The 17403-nt window shown below is 39.6% G+C and overlaps 1 protein-coding gene across 5 annotated transcripts in view; it reads right to left on the bottom strand.

Moving 5' to 3' along the window:
* ZNF112 (zinc finger protein 112) overlaps positions 1-17403 on the bottom strand; it is a 34272-nt gene continuing 16869 nt past the window's right edge. For all 5 annotated transcript variants that reach the window (XM_003944535.3, XM_003944534.3, XM_074386232.1 and 2 more), the window contains 3 exons: positions 15453-15579; positions 13560-13655; positions 1-6080 (listed from right to left, as the gene is read on the bottom strand). In XM_003944535.3, the coding sequence (XP_003944584.2) occupies positions 3574-6080; positions 13560-13655; positions 15453-15579 (2730 nt within the window). In that variant the 3' untranslated portion in view covers positions 1-3573. The remainder of the gene's footprint in view (positions 6081-13559; positions 13656-15452; positions 15580-17403) is intronic.

Raw genomic sequence — 17403 nt, 5'->3', positions numbered from 1 at the left:
TTGGCAGAAGATTGTTCTCAACTTTTAATCTTGTATTTTTAAAATAAAATGCCAGATAACATATGCAGAACAGCAGAGACTGAAGAAAACATTATTTTTGGCCTAAAACTAGGCACACATATTCTGCTCGGATGTCAGGGTGGAGTGCTGAATTAATCTGCTCAGGAATTAAACTGTAATTGGGTTTTGTTCTTGTAGTATTTATCTTAGTTGTACCACTGGCTTCAGATTTCTCTAGTGTTACCTTGTGCTTAGGGCGGGAATGAGAGTGCTAAAGTTTTCTCCATGTTCCTTGCTGCCCTGTCCTCAGCTTTTGGCCGTCCCTATGCAGTAGGGCCACAGAAAAATTCTCTATGTTCTTCCCTTTTCTCGGGGTAGCCTGCTGTCGCTTCTCACTAGGAGTAGGCTAGGGGACCAGCGGTGTCCTTTGCTGTCCTGGTTGGTTTCAGTTGTTAGTGAGAATCGGAGTGTCAGAGATTCCATGCATTTTGGGGAGCCAGAACCACACAGGACTAAAATGATACAGAATATCTCTTCCTTCAGCTGTGAACAAGAAAGCAGGTGATGCTGCTATATTGTGAACAACGTGAAGACAAGAATTCACAAGAAAAAAGAGAGGTGAAAGAATTAAAGGAGAACAATATAAAATCCTACCACCTTACCCAGATCCTAGCCTTACACTATCGTATCTTTTCATTTATATGAACTAATAAATAGTTTTGGTTTAGGCAACTGTAAATTTTCCGTTACTTAGAACTAAAAGCATTCCAACCGACAAAACCACCATGAGCTCTCCCCTGTAAGTGATGATATCAAGGACATGCTTTAGAAGCCCTGGATTTCTGATGACACTGTGAAACTTGAACCAGCACCTTGAAAGCCAAGTTATACCAGTTCTTTGGTCACCGAATTCATCCACCAAGGGGATATCTGATGGAAAAGCTGTGAGCCATCAATTTATAAAACTGGATTGCATTTCACAGAAATATAAAGTTATTGGACACGTAATTTATCTGTATTCTCAAAAATCCAGAAAATTTTAAAAATTAACTTCAGCAGGGTGTGGTGGCTCACGCTTGTAATCTCAGCACTTTGGGAGGCCAAGGCAGGCGGATCACCTCAGGTCAGGAGTTCAAGACCAGCCTAGCCAATATGGTGAAACTCTTTTTTTTTTTTTTTTTTTTTTTTGAGATGGAGTTTCGCTCTTGTTGCCCAGGCTGGAGTGCAATGGCGTGATCTCGGCTCACTGCAACCTCCGCCTCTTGGGTTCAGGCAATTCTCCTGCCTCAGCCTCCTGAGTAGCTGGGATTACAGGCACACGCCACCATGCCCAGCTAATTTTTAGTGTTTTTAGTAGAGACGGGGTTTCACCATGTTGACCAGGATGGTCTTGATCTCTTGACCTCGTGATCCACCCACCTCAGCCTCCCAAAGTGCTGGGATTACAGGCTTGAGCCACCGCGCCCGGCCGAAACCCTGTCTTTAAAAAAAAAAAAAAAATTAACTTCAAGGGGTTTACTCTTTACTGTTGGTCATAATACCATACAATGAAATCAAGCAATCATAAGCAATCATAATATGAGTTCTTAAGTATAAGGGATAATATATCCATAGCTGTTCACTGCTTTGGTATAAATTGGCAAATGTCCATTACAAATATTTTTAAATAAAGCACAAAAAACTAAGCCAAAATTTTGCTTTCCAGAGAAAACTACTGTATGCATAATGAGTAATCTTTCACACATTATAGCTAAGCATGTATTTGAACATACATGTACACAGACTTAAATTAGCTCGCTATTATGAATGTACAATCCAAATTTTTTTTTTTTGAGACGGAGTCTCGCTTTGTCTCCAAGGTTGGAGTACAGTGGCACAATCTTGGCTCACTGCAACCTCCGCCTCCTGGATTCAAGCAATTATCCAGCCTCAGCCTCCTGAGTAGCTGGGATTACAGGCACGTGCCACCAAGCCTGGCTAATTTTTGCATTTTTAGTAGAGACGGAGTTTTACTATGTTGGTCAGGCTGGTCTCAAACTCCTGACCTCGTGATCTGCCTGCCTCGGTCTCCCAAAGTGCTAGGATTACAGGCGTGAGCCACTGTGTCCGGCCACAATCTGCATTTTTACTAAACAATATGCATGATCCATTCTTGTCACTTTAGAGCTAAATTATACTTTTGGTAGATCCATAGAATAGAACATATAGAAACTTACCCAAATTCAGATTGATAGACCTTTAGTTCCAGCTTAAAACGTTACTATCATTGTAAAATCCTTCCTTACTGGTAAAATTTCTTAATTATAAATTACTATTCTATGATTTCCAGATGGGTATGCACATTTTACATTTCAATATATATCAGGGAATTGATAAGTATTTTGATATATATTGGATGACAAGCTTGTATTTTTCACTTTCACCCACAAAATGCATCATTCTTGAAGACAGACACTAGCAAGTAAATGGCAACCCTACCCTACTAGTCAATACATTGATAAAAGTGCTTAGAAAAATTAAAGAGTTTCCCCTTTTTTGTGTGCGAGTGGGAGAAGTATGGGAATTGAAAACTTGACAAAATGCTTCAAACTTGACCCTGCTTAAGGAGGTGTGGATTGGACAAAGGCTACAAGATTTACAAATCAGTCTGATCAAATGGACTTTGAGAGAAATATGGAGAATAAAACAAGTATTGTGACTTTGACATTTATTAAAAAGTATTTGTCATCAGTAACCATTTTGGATACTTTGCAAATATTATAGTAAAACTCTGCCTTAACTTACAGGGCAGGAGTAGAAAATGAATTAGGTAAAATACAGTGTTCCATTTTTGCAACATTAACCAGAAACATTGTTTATCAGTTTGTACTGATATTTAAAGTGCACACACGTAGACATATACATATGCACAAAGCTAAACTTCAATGGATGGTATAATGTACAGAGACCAAATGTTAAGAAATGCAGCACATCTCTGCTCAACATGGAACAAAGGATGGGAACCAACCCCAATAGGGTTACAACCAAATTAATGTTATTTCAGATCGTAATAATGCTTAATGTTCTACATTTCAAATAATATTTACTTGAAATGATTTCATTAAGATTACTTGTAGGATTCCTCCTCCAAATAAGTGAAGTTTTAAAAAATGAGCTTAAAAAATTTTAAACATTATACCTTTACATACTTTCACTCATTTAGCAAAAAGTACTAAACACCTACATTGAGTTATGAAATGTCATAGTTTTGTAGACTAGAAATGAACAAAGTCCCTTCTCTCACCAAGCTTACATTCCAGAGAACATGGATTTAGGCATATTCTTCACTGTACTTTTATTAAATTTCTGACCATACTCATATTTTATAAGACTTACCACCTGTGCAATGACTGATGTTACAGTTCTAACAAAATCCCTTAGGAAACCCCTCTCATTAAATGTCTCTGTTGTGTGGTCTCCTGGCTATTATGAATGTTGAAATTGGGCAGAAACATTACATTTTAATTTAAAAAAATTCTTTTTCTACTGAAAGAACTCTAGTGACTGGAAAATTTCAGCTCCCATTTGAGGACTTCAAAACAAAACAGAATCTTCATTTCTGTGTAGATTCTCTGATGAAGGGTAGTCCTTACCATAGTCTTCGCTTTTATAGAATTTATCACTACTATGGACTCTTTGATGAATTAGAAGACCTGAGCTCCAACGAAAACCCTTACCACATGCATCACATTTATATGGTTTCTCTCCCGTGTGGACTCTCTGATGAGCCTGAAGATTTGATCTCTGACTGAACCCTTTTCCACATACCTCACATTTGTATGGTTTCTCCCCAGTGTGGACTCTGTGATGTGCTTGAAGACTTGAATACCCACTGAAACCCTTACCACACTGTTCACATTTATAGGGTCTCCCTTCTGCATGAACCCTTTGGTGTGCTTGAAGGCGTGAACTTTCACTGAAACCCTTTGTACACACCTCACATTTGTATGGTTTCCCTCCTGTGTGAACCCTCTGATGTGCTTCAAGGCGTGAACTCTGACTAAAGCCCTTCCCACATATCTCACACTTATACGGTTTCACTCTAGTGTGGACTCTCTGATGACCTTGAAGATATGCCCTTTGACTGAAGCCCTTTCCACATAACTCACATATATATGGTCTTTCTCCAGAATGCACACTCTGATGACTTTGAAGGTATGATCTCTGACTGAAACTCTTACCACACTCATCACATTGGTATGGCTTTTCTCCCGTGTGGACTCTCTGATGAGCCAAAAGAGTTGAGGCCTTACTGAAACCTTTACCACATTCTCCACATTTATAGGGTTTTTCTCCTGTGTGAACCCTCTGATGAATCTGAAGATTAAAACTCCAACTGAAACCCTTCCCGCACTCTTCACATTTGAATGGTTTTTCTCCAGTGTGGACTCTCTGATGGCCTTGAAGGTGTGAACTCCGACTGAAGCCCTTCCCACACTCCTCACACTTGTATGGTTTTTCTCCAGTGTGAACTCTCTGATGGCCTTGAAGGTATGAATTTCGACTGAACCCCTTCCCACATTCCTCACATTTATAAGGTTTTTCTCCAGTGTGGACTCTCTGATGGGCTTGAAGATATGAACTCCGACTGAATCCCTTATCACATTCCTCACATTTATAAGGTTTCTCTCCAGTGTGGACTCTCTGATGAACATTCAGAACTGATCTATGATTGAAACCTTTGCCGCAGGCATTACATTTGTATGGCTTCTGTCCACTGTGGACTCTCTGATGATCTTTAAGTTTTGAGTTCCAGTTGAAGCCATTCCCACACTCCTTACGCAGCTTCTCGCCAATGTGAATTTTCTGATGACCTTGAAAATACAAATCATGGCCAAAGCTGTTACCACACACATAGCGTTTATATGGTTGTTCCTCAGTGTGGACTATCTGAAGGTCTTGAAAATGTGAGGCCAGACTGAAGCCATTACCACACTCCTCAGAATTATAGGGATTCTCTTCCATGTGTACCCTATGCTGAATGTCAAGATTTGGACTACAAATGAAACTCTTTCCATACTCTACATCTCTGTATAATTTCTCTTCAGTGTGGATTTTTTGATGGACTTGAAGACATGAACTCTGATTAAAGACATTCTCATTTTCCTCATATTCATGGGGTTCATCCCTAGTTTGGACTCTAAAAATACCATTAAGGTTAAAGCTATGACTGAAGGCTTTCTCATAAATGTTGTGCCTATAGGACATCTCACCTGTGTGGATAAGTTCATAAGTGTCAAGAGGGGAACAGTGATTGAAGTTCTCACGATATTCACCACATTTGCATGATTTCTCCTCTGTATGCACTCTCTGATAGGATTTCAGATGTGAATTCTCAACAACATCATCTTCTCTCTGAAGATTTTGATGAATATGAAGAAGTGAACTATAACTACAGCCCTTTCCACATGAACTGTACGTATAGGACTTCCCTTCCAACTGGAACTGCTGATGAACTTCAGAGCTGGAGTCATTACTGAAGGCTTTTCTATACCCAGTACATGGATAGGGCTTCTCCCCTGTTTGAACTGAATCCTGATGAAGCAATGATACCTTCATGGTATCTTCTCCACAGTCATGGCAGCTATAGTTTTCTTTTCTGTGTACTTCCAGTTTATCATTGTGATGTGAGATCCAACGGATGCGGTCACATTTACAGAAATTATTTTTCATGGAAATTTGCTGACATCTACCCTGATAATTATGTGACTCTTTCAGATATATTTTCCTCCAAGAATGCTGTGTCCTCCAAGATGGATACTCTTGACTTTTTATATAATTGGAGCCATTCCCTATATGAGTCAATATATAGTTCTCATCTTCAGAAATCTGAACTGGTATTCCTGCCCAAACCTTGCAGAGGGAATCACCTTGTTCTTGCGAATGATAATTCTTCCCTTGAAAAACTTTCAGGAAATCTTGACACCTGATTAACCCACCTGCACTTTGTTGCCGGGTCTGACAGGAGGAAAGCTCTCTGGGGGAAAGGTAGCTTACTCTTACTTCCTGAATAGTCTCCATCTTTTGTTGATTCTTCCTTCCTATAAGGATAAGGAGAATTCAGATGTGCACAAATGAATGTTTCATTCAAGAGATTTGAAGATTTTACAACTTAGGGCGTAACATGAAACTTGAATGAACCAGAGGAAAATTCATGTCACTATACCTAAGAATACTTAGAAAATGCCTCTTCTTTGGCTATACCAGGTACAGGTTGAGTATTCTCAATCCAAAAATCTGAAACCTGAAATGCTCCAGAATCCAAAACTTTTTTAATGCTCTACATGATGTTCAAAGGAAATTGTCACTGGAGCATTTCAGATCTCTGATTAGGGATGCTCAACTGGTAACTACAATGCAAATATTCCAAAATCTAAAAATATCTGAAATACAAAACACTTCTGGTCCCAAGCATTTTGGATCAGGAATACTCAAACTACATATAAGTATCATCTGCATAATTCAGGATATCTGTATGCCTGAAAATCAGGACTTTGCAGCACAACCTGGACACTGAACATGATGGCTATGTTCAAAAGGCCTAGTAAAACCATAATCATGGCTAGGCAGAGTGGCTCACGCCTGTAATCCCAGCACTTTGGGAGGCCAAGTCGGGTGAATCACCTGAAGTCAGGAGTGTGAGACCAGCCTGGCCAAAATGGTGAAATCCCAATTCTACTAAAAATACAAAAATTAGCCAGGCATGGTGGCAGGCACCTGTAATCCCAGCTACTGGGGAGGCTGAGGCAGGAGAATCACTTGAACCCACGAGGCAGAGGCTGCAGTGAGCCGAGATCATGCCACTGCACTCCAGCCTGGGCGACAGAATGAGACCTGTCTCAAAAAACAAAACAAAACAAAACAACCATAAACATGTTATTATGGATTTATCATGGGTTTCCTGGACATCTGAAAGGGAAAAAAAGGATGTTCTTAAATCAAAAAAATATAGTTGCAAATGGACAAATGCCTTTTGTCCTCATTTATTTTTTCTTTTTTGTCTGGCACACGAACATGATAATGTTGTTCATTTGTAAGGGTACTGTGTGTGTTAAAGGGCATGCTGAAGAAGGTAAACTCAGACCTTTACTTTAGGCTTGAGGCACCACATATCCTGTCACTAATGAGCTATTTATCCTCATGAGAATAATCAGCTCTTCTAAGTCACTGTAAACCATTACAAATTTTAACTCTTTTCTTTTTTTTTTTTTTTTTTTTTTTTTTGAGGAGGAGTTTCGCTTTTGTTACCCAGGCTGGAGTGCAATGGCACGATCTCGGCTCACCGCAACCTCCACCTCCTGGGTTCAGGCAATTCTCCTGCCTCAGCCTCCTGAGTAGCTGGGATTACAGGCACGCGCCGCCATGCCCAGCTAATTTTTTGTATTTTTTTTTAGTAGAGACGGGGTTTCACCATGTTGACCAGGATGGTCTCGATCTCTTGACCTTGTGATCCACCCGCCTCGACCTCCCAAAGTGCTGGGATTACAGGCTTGAGCCACCGCGCCCGGCTAATTTTAACTCTTTTCAGAAAATATTTCACACTTATCAACGGCCATGGCGCAGGTCAAAATGTGAAAGACTGTAACAGAATTCAACTAAGAAAAATCAGAAAAAAATTATGGCACCTGTAGGTGTCCTCTGAGGTGCTCATCAGTCTTGAACAAAAGTCAATGAATACTGACTTTTGCTTGTGCTATTTTACTGGAAAATTATGTTAATATTTAGGAAAATTGAGGCACCTGAAAGGGTTGAAGACAGGATATTTTGGTAGAAATATCCTGTTACCTAGTTATTAAAGCTCAGATTATAAGCAAACTAAGGACAACTGGTTAAACAGGCTAATAACATGCACTCTGCTAACATGTGGAAGTAGATTAAGTCTCTATAATATCCAGAAAAAAAGCAGTAAAAGGAATATTTTTTCATAAATATTACCCTCAAACATAGTTCTGCCTTATTTCCTTGCGTTTGTCTGCCTCTCCACACTGGAATGTATTATCCATGAAGACAAATAGTGTTTTGTGCACTGCATTCCTCTCACTGCTAAGTGAACAGTAGTTGCTCAATAAACATTGATGAATAAATCATAGTTTGAGTTGCTCTCATTCGCAGAACTAAAAAGGCATGTAATGTAGCTTTTTTTAATGGGCAAGGAACTAGTGATGGTGGAAACTTTGCTGGAAAGCTATACTAGCGGTAGGGTGACAATTTATAGTGATACTGCTGATAAGAAAAGCAAAGATCATAAGAATCTACTGTGGATGAAATGAAAATGTGGCTGGGCGCGGTGGCTCACGCCTGTAATCCCAGCACTTTGGGAGGCCGAGGTGGGTGGATTGCGAGGTCAAGAGATTGAGACCATCCTGGTCAACATGGTGAAACCCCGTCTCTACTAAAAATACAAAAATTAGCTGGGCATAGTGGCGCACACCTGTAGTCCCAGCTACTCAGGAGGCTGAGGCAGGAGAATTGCCTGAACCCAGGAGGCGAAGGTTGTGGTGAGCCGAGATCGCGCCATTGCACTCCAGAGTGAAACTCCTCCTCCTCCTCAAAAAAAAAAAAAAAAAAAAAAAAAAGAAAGAAATGAAAATGCAGGATCAAAAAGACCCAGGCAGGGCCTGTGAATTTAGTCTTTCTCATTTTTAAAGTAACTTTTTAAATGGTGTAACTTTGAGCCAGGCATGGTGACGCAATCCTGTACACCAGCTACTCAGAAAGCTGAGGCAGCCAAAAATGCTCGAGCCCAGGAGTCTTAGGCTGCAGTGAGCTATTAATATTATCACACTTGTAAACAGCCACTGCACTCCAGCCTGGGCAACATGGCAAGACTCTGTCTCAAAAAAACCCAAAATGGTGTCATTTTTCTTGAACAAAATATTTTCTGTGAGTTCTACCCTATCCTAACTTTTAAAATGGGAAAAAAGAAAAGGTCATACTGATGACTGTGTGTCACTAGGCTCTGGGGCAGCACACTGATTGTGGGATAACACTTGAAGGTATATCCATAGGTATGCATCTTGGTACTTTAAAAGCACATTTAGCGATGTCTTTGCCTTCTGAAAAATGAAGCTTTCAGTTATAATGCTATTTTATCACATAACGATGAAATAAAGGCAGATAAAGTATATAGCTTATATGTGAGAAGTCTGGGCTTCCAGCGACGGTTAATTATAATGCTTGTAGTTTGGTTTTACTAGTATAAAAAACACTCAATATACATCCATAAAGATACATTTCATATGTCCTGTCTTTTGGGACTGGTGTGGCTTGAGGACATGAAAGCAGCTTGTTAGTCAAAACCAAATTTCTTACAAAGTAACTCAATGCAAATCAGTACGTAATTCATGATATAAAAATCTCTCAAATATATGAGATTTCTCCCTGACCAGTGGGTTTTGCAATGTTAAGGACACAGAGGAAGGAAAAAAAAAAGGTCACTTCACTTTGTTTCAAACTCTTCTAAAAAAGACCACACATGTAATAACATTCATTTCCTTTAGTGAATGGTACAGACTGAAACACCTTGTTATTTCATTTTCATATATCAACATTTAAGTTCTATTTCAGTATCAATGGTAGAGTGGTGATAAGAAATTGTGTTGTTTATAAATGAACTTTATTTGATGGAGAAAAAGCACGACAAAAGATGCTGAAGATGTCATTTGAGGCAAGAAGATTAAGAATTTATTACTTCTTCATAGCAATCCTGCTTTAGCACTTAGAGGTTGAGAAAGTCAATCATTCAAGTATCCTAAATCAATCAATTCAATAACAAAGGTGCTATATTTGTCATGAAAATGAATAATTCTTTGAATTTAATAGTTAGCTATAATGAACTCAGAAAAAAAAATCTTATTTTTTTTTCTCCATTAATATAAAAGCTAAGTGAGAACATCACCTCAGGTAACCCAGGCAGAGATCACCTTCCATTCTTACTTTGCTTTCAGATAGAGAAACTAAGGCATTTTTGTGGGCACTACAAGGTACAGTGACGATAATGTTTTGATCACAAATATTTAAGCTGCTTTGCTGACTCCTCTCTTAACCACTAATTCGGTTTGGCTCTGTGTCCCCACCCAAATCTCATGTTGAATTGTAATCCCCAATGTTGGCATTGAGGCCTTGTGGGAGATGATTGGATCATGAAGGTGCTTTCTAATGGCTTAGCACCATCCCCCAAGTGCTGTCTCATGATAGAGCCTCATGAGATCTGGTTGCTTGAAAGTGTGTAGCACTTCCCCACTCTCTTTCTCTTCCTCTTTCTCTGCCATGTAAAATATGCCTCCTTCCCCTTTGCCTTCCACCATAATTCTAACTTTCCTGAGACCTCCCCAGCCATGCTTCCTGTACAGCCTGTGGAACTGTGAGTCAATTAAACCTCTTTTCTTTATGAATTACCCAGTCTCAGGTAGTTCTTTATAACAATGGGAGAACATATGAATAAAGAAAATTGATACCAGAAAGATGGGGCATTGTTATAAAGACACCTGAAAATGTGGAAGTGACTTTGGAAATGGGTAATGGGCAGAGGTTGGAATAATTTGGAAGGCTCAGAAAAAGATATGATGATGAGGGAAAGTTTGGAACCTCCTAGAGAATTGTAAATGGTTTTGACCCAAATGCTGATAATGATATGGACAGTGAAGTCCAGGCTGAGACAGTCTCAGATGAAGATGAGAAAGTTACTGGGAACTGAAACTGGTGATATATTTAGATATATTTAGGGTTGTAAATGCATTTATACATTTTCCCAATATTGGTGCTATGCTTTATCAAAGAGATTGGCAGCATTATGCCCCTGCCACAAAGATCTGTGAAACTTTGAACTTGAGAGAGATGCTTCAGGGTATTTGGTGGAATAAATTTCTAAGGAGCAAAGCATTCAAGATGTGGTCTGGCTGCTTCTCACAACATACGCTCATATTCATGAGCAAAGAAATTATCTGAAACTGGAACTTATATTAAAAAAAAAAAGCAGAGCATAAAAGTTTGGAAAATTTGCAGCCTGACCATGTGGTAGAAAAGAAAAACCCATTTTCTGGGGAGAAATTCAAGGCTGCAGAAATTTTCCTAAGTAAAGAAGAGCTGAGAGCCGGGCGCGGTGGCTCAAGCCTGTAATCCCAGCACTTTGGGAGGCCGAGGTGGGTGGATCACGAGGTCGAGAGATCGAGACCATCCTGGTCAACATGGTGAAACCCCGTCTCTACTAAAAACACAAAAAATTAGCTGGGCATGGTGGTGCGTGCCTGTAATCCCAGCTACTCAGGAGGCTGAGGCAGGAGAATTGCCTGAACCCAGGAGGCGGAGGTTGCGGTGAGCCGAGATCCCGCCATTGCACTCCAGTCTGGGTAACAAGAGTGAAACTCCGTCTCAAAAAAAAAAAAAAAAAAAAAAAAAAAGAAGAGCTGAATGTTAACAGCCAAGACAATGGGGAAAATGCCTCCAGGGCATTTCAGAGACATTTGTGGCAGCCCCTCCCATCACAGGTCTTAAGGCCCAGGAGGGAAAAATAGTTCTGTGGGCCAGGCCCAGGGCCCCACTGTTTTGTACAGCTTAAGGACATGGTACCTTGCACTGTAGCTGCTCTAGTTCAATCCATGGCTAAAAGGGGCCAAGGCTCAGGCTGTTGTTCCAAAGGGTGCAAGCCCCAAGACTTGGCAGCTTCCACATGGTGTAGGGCCTGTGGGTATGCAGAGGGCAAGAGCTGAGGCTTGGGAACCTCCACTCAGATTTCAAAGGATGTATAGAAGAAACACTTGGATATCCAGATAGAAGTCTGCTGCAGGGGTGGAGCCCCCAGGAAGACCCTCTACTAGGTCAATGCTGAGGGGAAATGTGGGGTTTGAAATCCCAAAGTCCCCACGGAGGCACTGCCTAGTGGAGCTGTGAGAAGAGAGCCACTGTCCTCCAGACTCCTGACCCACCAACATCTTGCAACATGTGCCTAGAAAAGCTGCAGTTACTTGACACCAGCCCATAAAAATAGCCAAGTGGGCTATATCCTGCAGAGCCACAGGAGAAGAGATGCCCAAGGCCTTGGGAACCCACCCCTTGCACCAGCATGGCCTGGATATGAGACATGAAGTCAAAGGAGATTATTTTGGAGCTTTGAGATTTAAGGACTGCCCTGCTGGGTTTCAGACTTGCATGAGGCCTGTAGCCCCTTTGGTTTGGCTGATTTCTCCCTTTTGGAATGGAGGCATTTACCCAGTGGCTGTACCTCCTTGTATCTTGGAAGTAACTAGCTTGTTTATTAGAATATTATGCATCCAGTACAAAAACAAGAGTGATAATCTTAGACTGGGAGGGATTTCCTCAAGGTAACAGCAAAGAAGAAAAAATAGTATATTAAAAATAAAAATGTATATAAAATTTTTACATTAAGATAAGCTATATGACCATGTTAGTATAGGTAAAAAAAAAAAAGAAAAATTAAGGTATTTTAAAAGGTGATATTATGTTCCAGCTGATAATATCAGGAAGGGAGATTGGCATTGCCTTGGCCTGTTTCCGTACAACCCAGGAGCCAAGAATACTTTCTACATTTTTGAAGTGATATAAGGAAAACAAAGACTATGTGACAAAGAGCACAGGTGGCCAGCAAAACCTAAAGTATTTACTACTGGGATCTTTAGAGAAAAAGTTTAACTCCTACTTAGGGTACCATGCATTACCCTGAATCTTAATCAAGATGGAAACAAACAATTACAGAAGTGAGTTAATTTGTTTTGAATTTTCTGTTGATTCTTTCTTCTTACCCAGCATCATCCTTAGCTACACAGTTGCAACAGTGGCTTTTGATATCAGAGTTTTGAGGACTCAAGAAACTATCAAAATGTTTGGATTCACATAGATGTCCAACTTGATAATTCTACTTTAAGACTGTGGCTATGTCAAGAGACTCTGGGTGTGAGAGGATGGGCCAGATGGGAGGATAAGAGGCTGGACATACGAATACAAGGGTGTCTCACTTGAAAATGCTACATAAGGAAGACCAGTTGTAATGTTGGCATTGGTCATTTTTGATACTTACTTTAGCTTACTGGCTATTCTTATCTTTTGGGATTAATGGCTACCTATCTATGAATACCCAAGGACAGCTAAACAGTTAGAACAGGCATCCATTAGATGAGAAACAATACTCTGGAGTACCCCTCAATCACACAGATTTATTATACACCTATTAGCTGTCTCAGGTAAAATGTGTCTATTACTCAGTTCATTCAGAGAGAAAAGCAAGTCAAAGAAAGTGACATAGAAGCATAATTGAGAGGTTTGAGGGGCAGTGCCTCTGAAACAGACTGAATGAGCAAAAACTAACAATAGTAGGTGAATATAGAAAATGAGAAGAGGTTAAGGGGACAAATACCTTAGGACCGAATAGGCCACTTTAAGTACTTTAAACTTACTATGTGTGAAATGGGGAGCCACAGGAAAGTTTAAACAGCGAAGTGATCTGTTTGGACTCATGTTCAAGAAGGGGCTCTCTGGCTGCTGTGTTCCTGCCTCACAGTTCTCACCTGAACACCCATCTCTTGGTGTTTCTGTCTCCGCCATCAAAAGCTTTTCTTCTCTCTCCAACTGCGATATCAGGTCTGGCTTGAAGGGCTGATGTGCTGTAAAGAAGGCAAGGAGAGCAAAAGTCTTTAAGTTTGATAACAATCAATTTGTTACAACTAGACGAAAAGGTATACACAGACAAGTGTGACTTTCTCCCACATCCGTTCCACTGTTACCTCCCATCCACTATAAGAAACTAACTTCATGATTTCCTTATTATTATTATTACTATTATTTTTGAAACAGGCTCTTACTCTTCTGCCCATGCCAGCATGCAGTGGCATGATCATGGCTCACTAAAACTGCAGACTCAACCTCCCAGGTTCAAGCAATTCTCCCACCTCAGCCTCTACAGTAGCTGGGACTATGGGTGCACATCATTGTGCCCAGATAGTTTTTCTGTAGAGACAGGGTCTCCCTATGTTGCCCAGGGTGGTCTTGAACTCTCGGATTCAAGCAATCCTCTCACTTTGGCCTCCCAAAGTGCTGAGATTACAGGTGTGAGCCACCACGCCTAGCCATGATTTTGATTAAACCTTCCTTCTTGTATTTCTTCTTGTAAAAATAAGCATGCGTATGCTTATTTTATTTATATGTATCTATATACATATAGATACATATACATATATATAGCCATGTGCAAGAATATATATATCTGTACCCACACACTCTCTATTTACTTATTTTACCTTATTTCTTACATGAATTTTAGTATACTATTAATACTCTTTTGCACATGGCTATTTTTAGGGAAAATTCCTAGAAATGGGTTGCTGGGGAAGGGTAAATATGTAACTCTATTAGATATCGTCAACTTCCCCTCCCTAAGGGCTGTATCATTTTGCATTCTTCCTTTCAATGCATGAGAGTTCTTCATTCCCGACAGCTTTGCTGAAAAATATATAGTGTCAAGTTTTTGAATTTTTGCCAATCTTATGGGTGAGAAATGGCATTTCAGTATAATTTTAATGAACATTTCTCTTATTTTGAATAAAACTGAACATCTATTCATATGTATACATATTTATATGGGTATATATTTGTATGTATATACACATACATATATATGGCTTTTATTTATAATATACATATTTTATATTTATATTATTTTATTTATATATGTTTTGTATAAAATGTATTTTATACAAAAATTATATATAGATTTGGCTTTATTAAAAACATATTTATCTGTATAAAATAAAGCCAAATGTATATATAATTGGCTTTATTTTATACATATATATACATATATTTTATACATAATGCCAAATATATATATTTATATATATAAAATACAGCTGTGATATATTAACTTACCCTCAAGTGGTTCAGAAAAAGTTATTATGATCATATATTTTTTTTTCATATATACATATAGTATGTATATAGAGAGAAAGAACATGAACATAAATGATAGAGCAAATAGGATAACATGTTATTAGAGAAGAATCTAGGTAGAATTTCAGTCAATCTATATGGGTGTTCTTGTCCTTTTACTTTTGTAAGTTTTCTGTGAATTTACAGTTATTTACAAATACATTATTTAAAAAAAAAAAACAAAACCTCTAAACTTCATCAACAGTTACTGGTGCCCTGAAAAGTTATTTTTCATAAACTTACTAACCTGTAACAACTTATTAAACTGTTTGATGGCAAATCAATGAAGCAGGACCATTTTTACTATTCCAAGGATAGACTGGAGAGAACCATCTTGTCTCTGTTGCACAGGGATTATTAGGACTCTCAGTATCCAAGCTCAGAGAGTAACTTCAGGGGCTTCAGAGTTTTTAACAATTGAGCACAGGAAGACACCCCAGGAGGCTGCCGTTGTTACTAACGGCACCTAAGCTCACCTACTAAGACCAGGTTCCTGAAGTTCTCCAGCATCACATCTCGGTACAGCTTTCTCTGAACAGAGTCCAGCAGCCCCAGCTCCTCCTCGGTGAAGACCACAGCAACGTCCTTGAATGTCACCATTTCCTGCAATACCAAACACATACACACTGCGTTTATAGAAGAGGGGCAGTGCTGAGAAAATGTAAAGGATGGGAAGCTGTTCTGGATTCTGGGCAACTCGAGTCAAATTTACATAGTTCTCTTCTGTTTGCTTTCTATAATGCTAACACCATTCACCAAGGGCTGCAAGAAAAGAAATCCTTGCACTTCAAATTACTTCCTTTTGTTAGCACTCTTATAAGTAATTACGCCCCTGGAACTCTGTTGCGTCCTAGGTTACCAATATTTTAAATTGTATTAATAATGTCATTTGCTCCACAAAAGCTTTAGTTCTGACAGTGACTGATGCTATCTGTTTCTCCTCGTTTACACACACACATCACTTATTTAATTTGCGAAATTTACAGGGTATCAGTCATCCTTACTGCTCAAATATGTAGCTCATCCTCTGTGCCCATCTGGAGACGGTAGTGTGTATGCTGTTGCAGTGATGGGCACAGCTCTGGAGCCTGACTGCCTGTGTCTGGATCTGGGAGCTCTGCCCAGTGCTCACTCTATCATCTTGGACAGGTTTCCTGTCTTCTCATTTGTATGGTGAAATTTACACCAGAGTCCTAGTAATAAAATGAGTGACCACATGTAAAGCACTGAAAAACAGTGCCTGGCAAATGGTAAGTGCTCAACAAATGTTAGCCATATTATGAATATTTTCATCATATCTTCTCTCCCATTTCTGGCCTGCAAAGTAATTCAAGGAACTAATGATCTAGAATATAATGATTTGATCCAACTAATGCACACTTAGTTTTAGGTTACCTATACGAACAATGTTGCAAAAACAATCTTTTTCACAGACCTTAGCCCTGGAATTCTGTTGATTACCTCCTCAAAACAAATACCAAAAAGTAGAAATGGCAATGTTGAAGAATAATAACCTTTAAAATTCTGAAATCATAATGGCAGGTGTTTTCCCAAAACAGATCTTTTCCATCTTAGCCTTCTTCCAAGAAAGCATAAATCCTAGTCAATACTGGATATAAAAGCTTTTAAAGAAACCTTTCGGCCGGGCGCGGTGGCTCAAGCCTGTAATCCCAGCACTTTGGGAGGCCGAGGTGGGTGGATCACAAGGTCGAGAGATCGAGACCAACCTGGTCAACACGGTGAAACCCCGTCTCTACTAAAAATACAAAAAAAATTAGCTGGGCATGGTGGCGCGTGCCTGTAACCCCAGCTACTCAGGAGGCTGAGGCAGGAGAATTGCCTGAACCCAGGAGGCGGAGGTTGCGGTGAGCCGAGATCGCGCCATTGTACTCCAGCCTGGGTAACAAGAGCGAAACTCCATCACACACACACAAAAAGAAACCTTTCATAATCTCAGAAGTAAATCTGGGAAATAAAAACCGGTCATTAAAAAAATTCTCACAAAACGTATTAGTAATGAAGCTCATTCTCTTTGTACATATTCGCTGTTCATCCCTATTTCTTGTTTTGTGGTAATGATTCATGTGGAGGACACTGAGGTCTTTTCTTTCATGGACACTGTAAATATTTTTTCATTCCACTTTGCTGTCTTGTAACGTTTTGCTGTAGGATAATTTTAAATTTTTAAATGAACACCAGTTCGGTCCCATATTTCTTCTGGTTGCAGCTCGGAGCGTAACAACTTCAGCTCTGAACGCAGAACTCTGCTTTAGTTTGCTTTGCTTTTTCTGTCTGTATTTCCACCCAAATGATATACCTGAAGCTCTTAACCCAGAAGGCAAAAAAAGCTTTAGAGATGGCCAGACACTCATCTTCTTCCTCTATGAACATGAACCTCTTATCTTCGAGGTAATCGTGCAAATGACT

This window comes from Saimiri boliviensis, chromosome 14 (assembly GCF_048565385.1).
Source record: "Saimiri boliviensis isolate mSaiBol1 chromosome 14, mSaiBol1.pri, whole genome shotgun sequence".
Lineage (NCBI taxonomy): Eukaryota > Metazoa > Chordata > Mammalia > Primates > Cebidae > Saimiri > Saimiri boliviensis.
The sequence above is the reverse complement of the archived record's forward strand: the minus strand, read 5'-3'. Positions and strand labels throughout refer to the sequence as shown.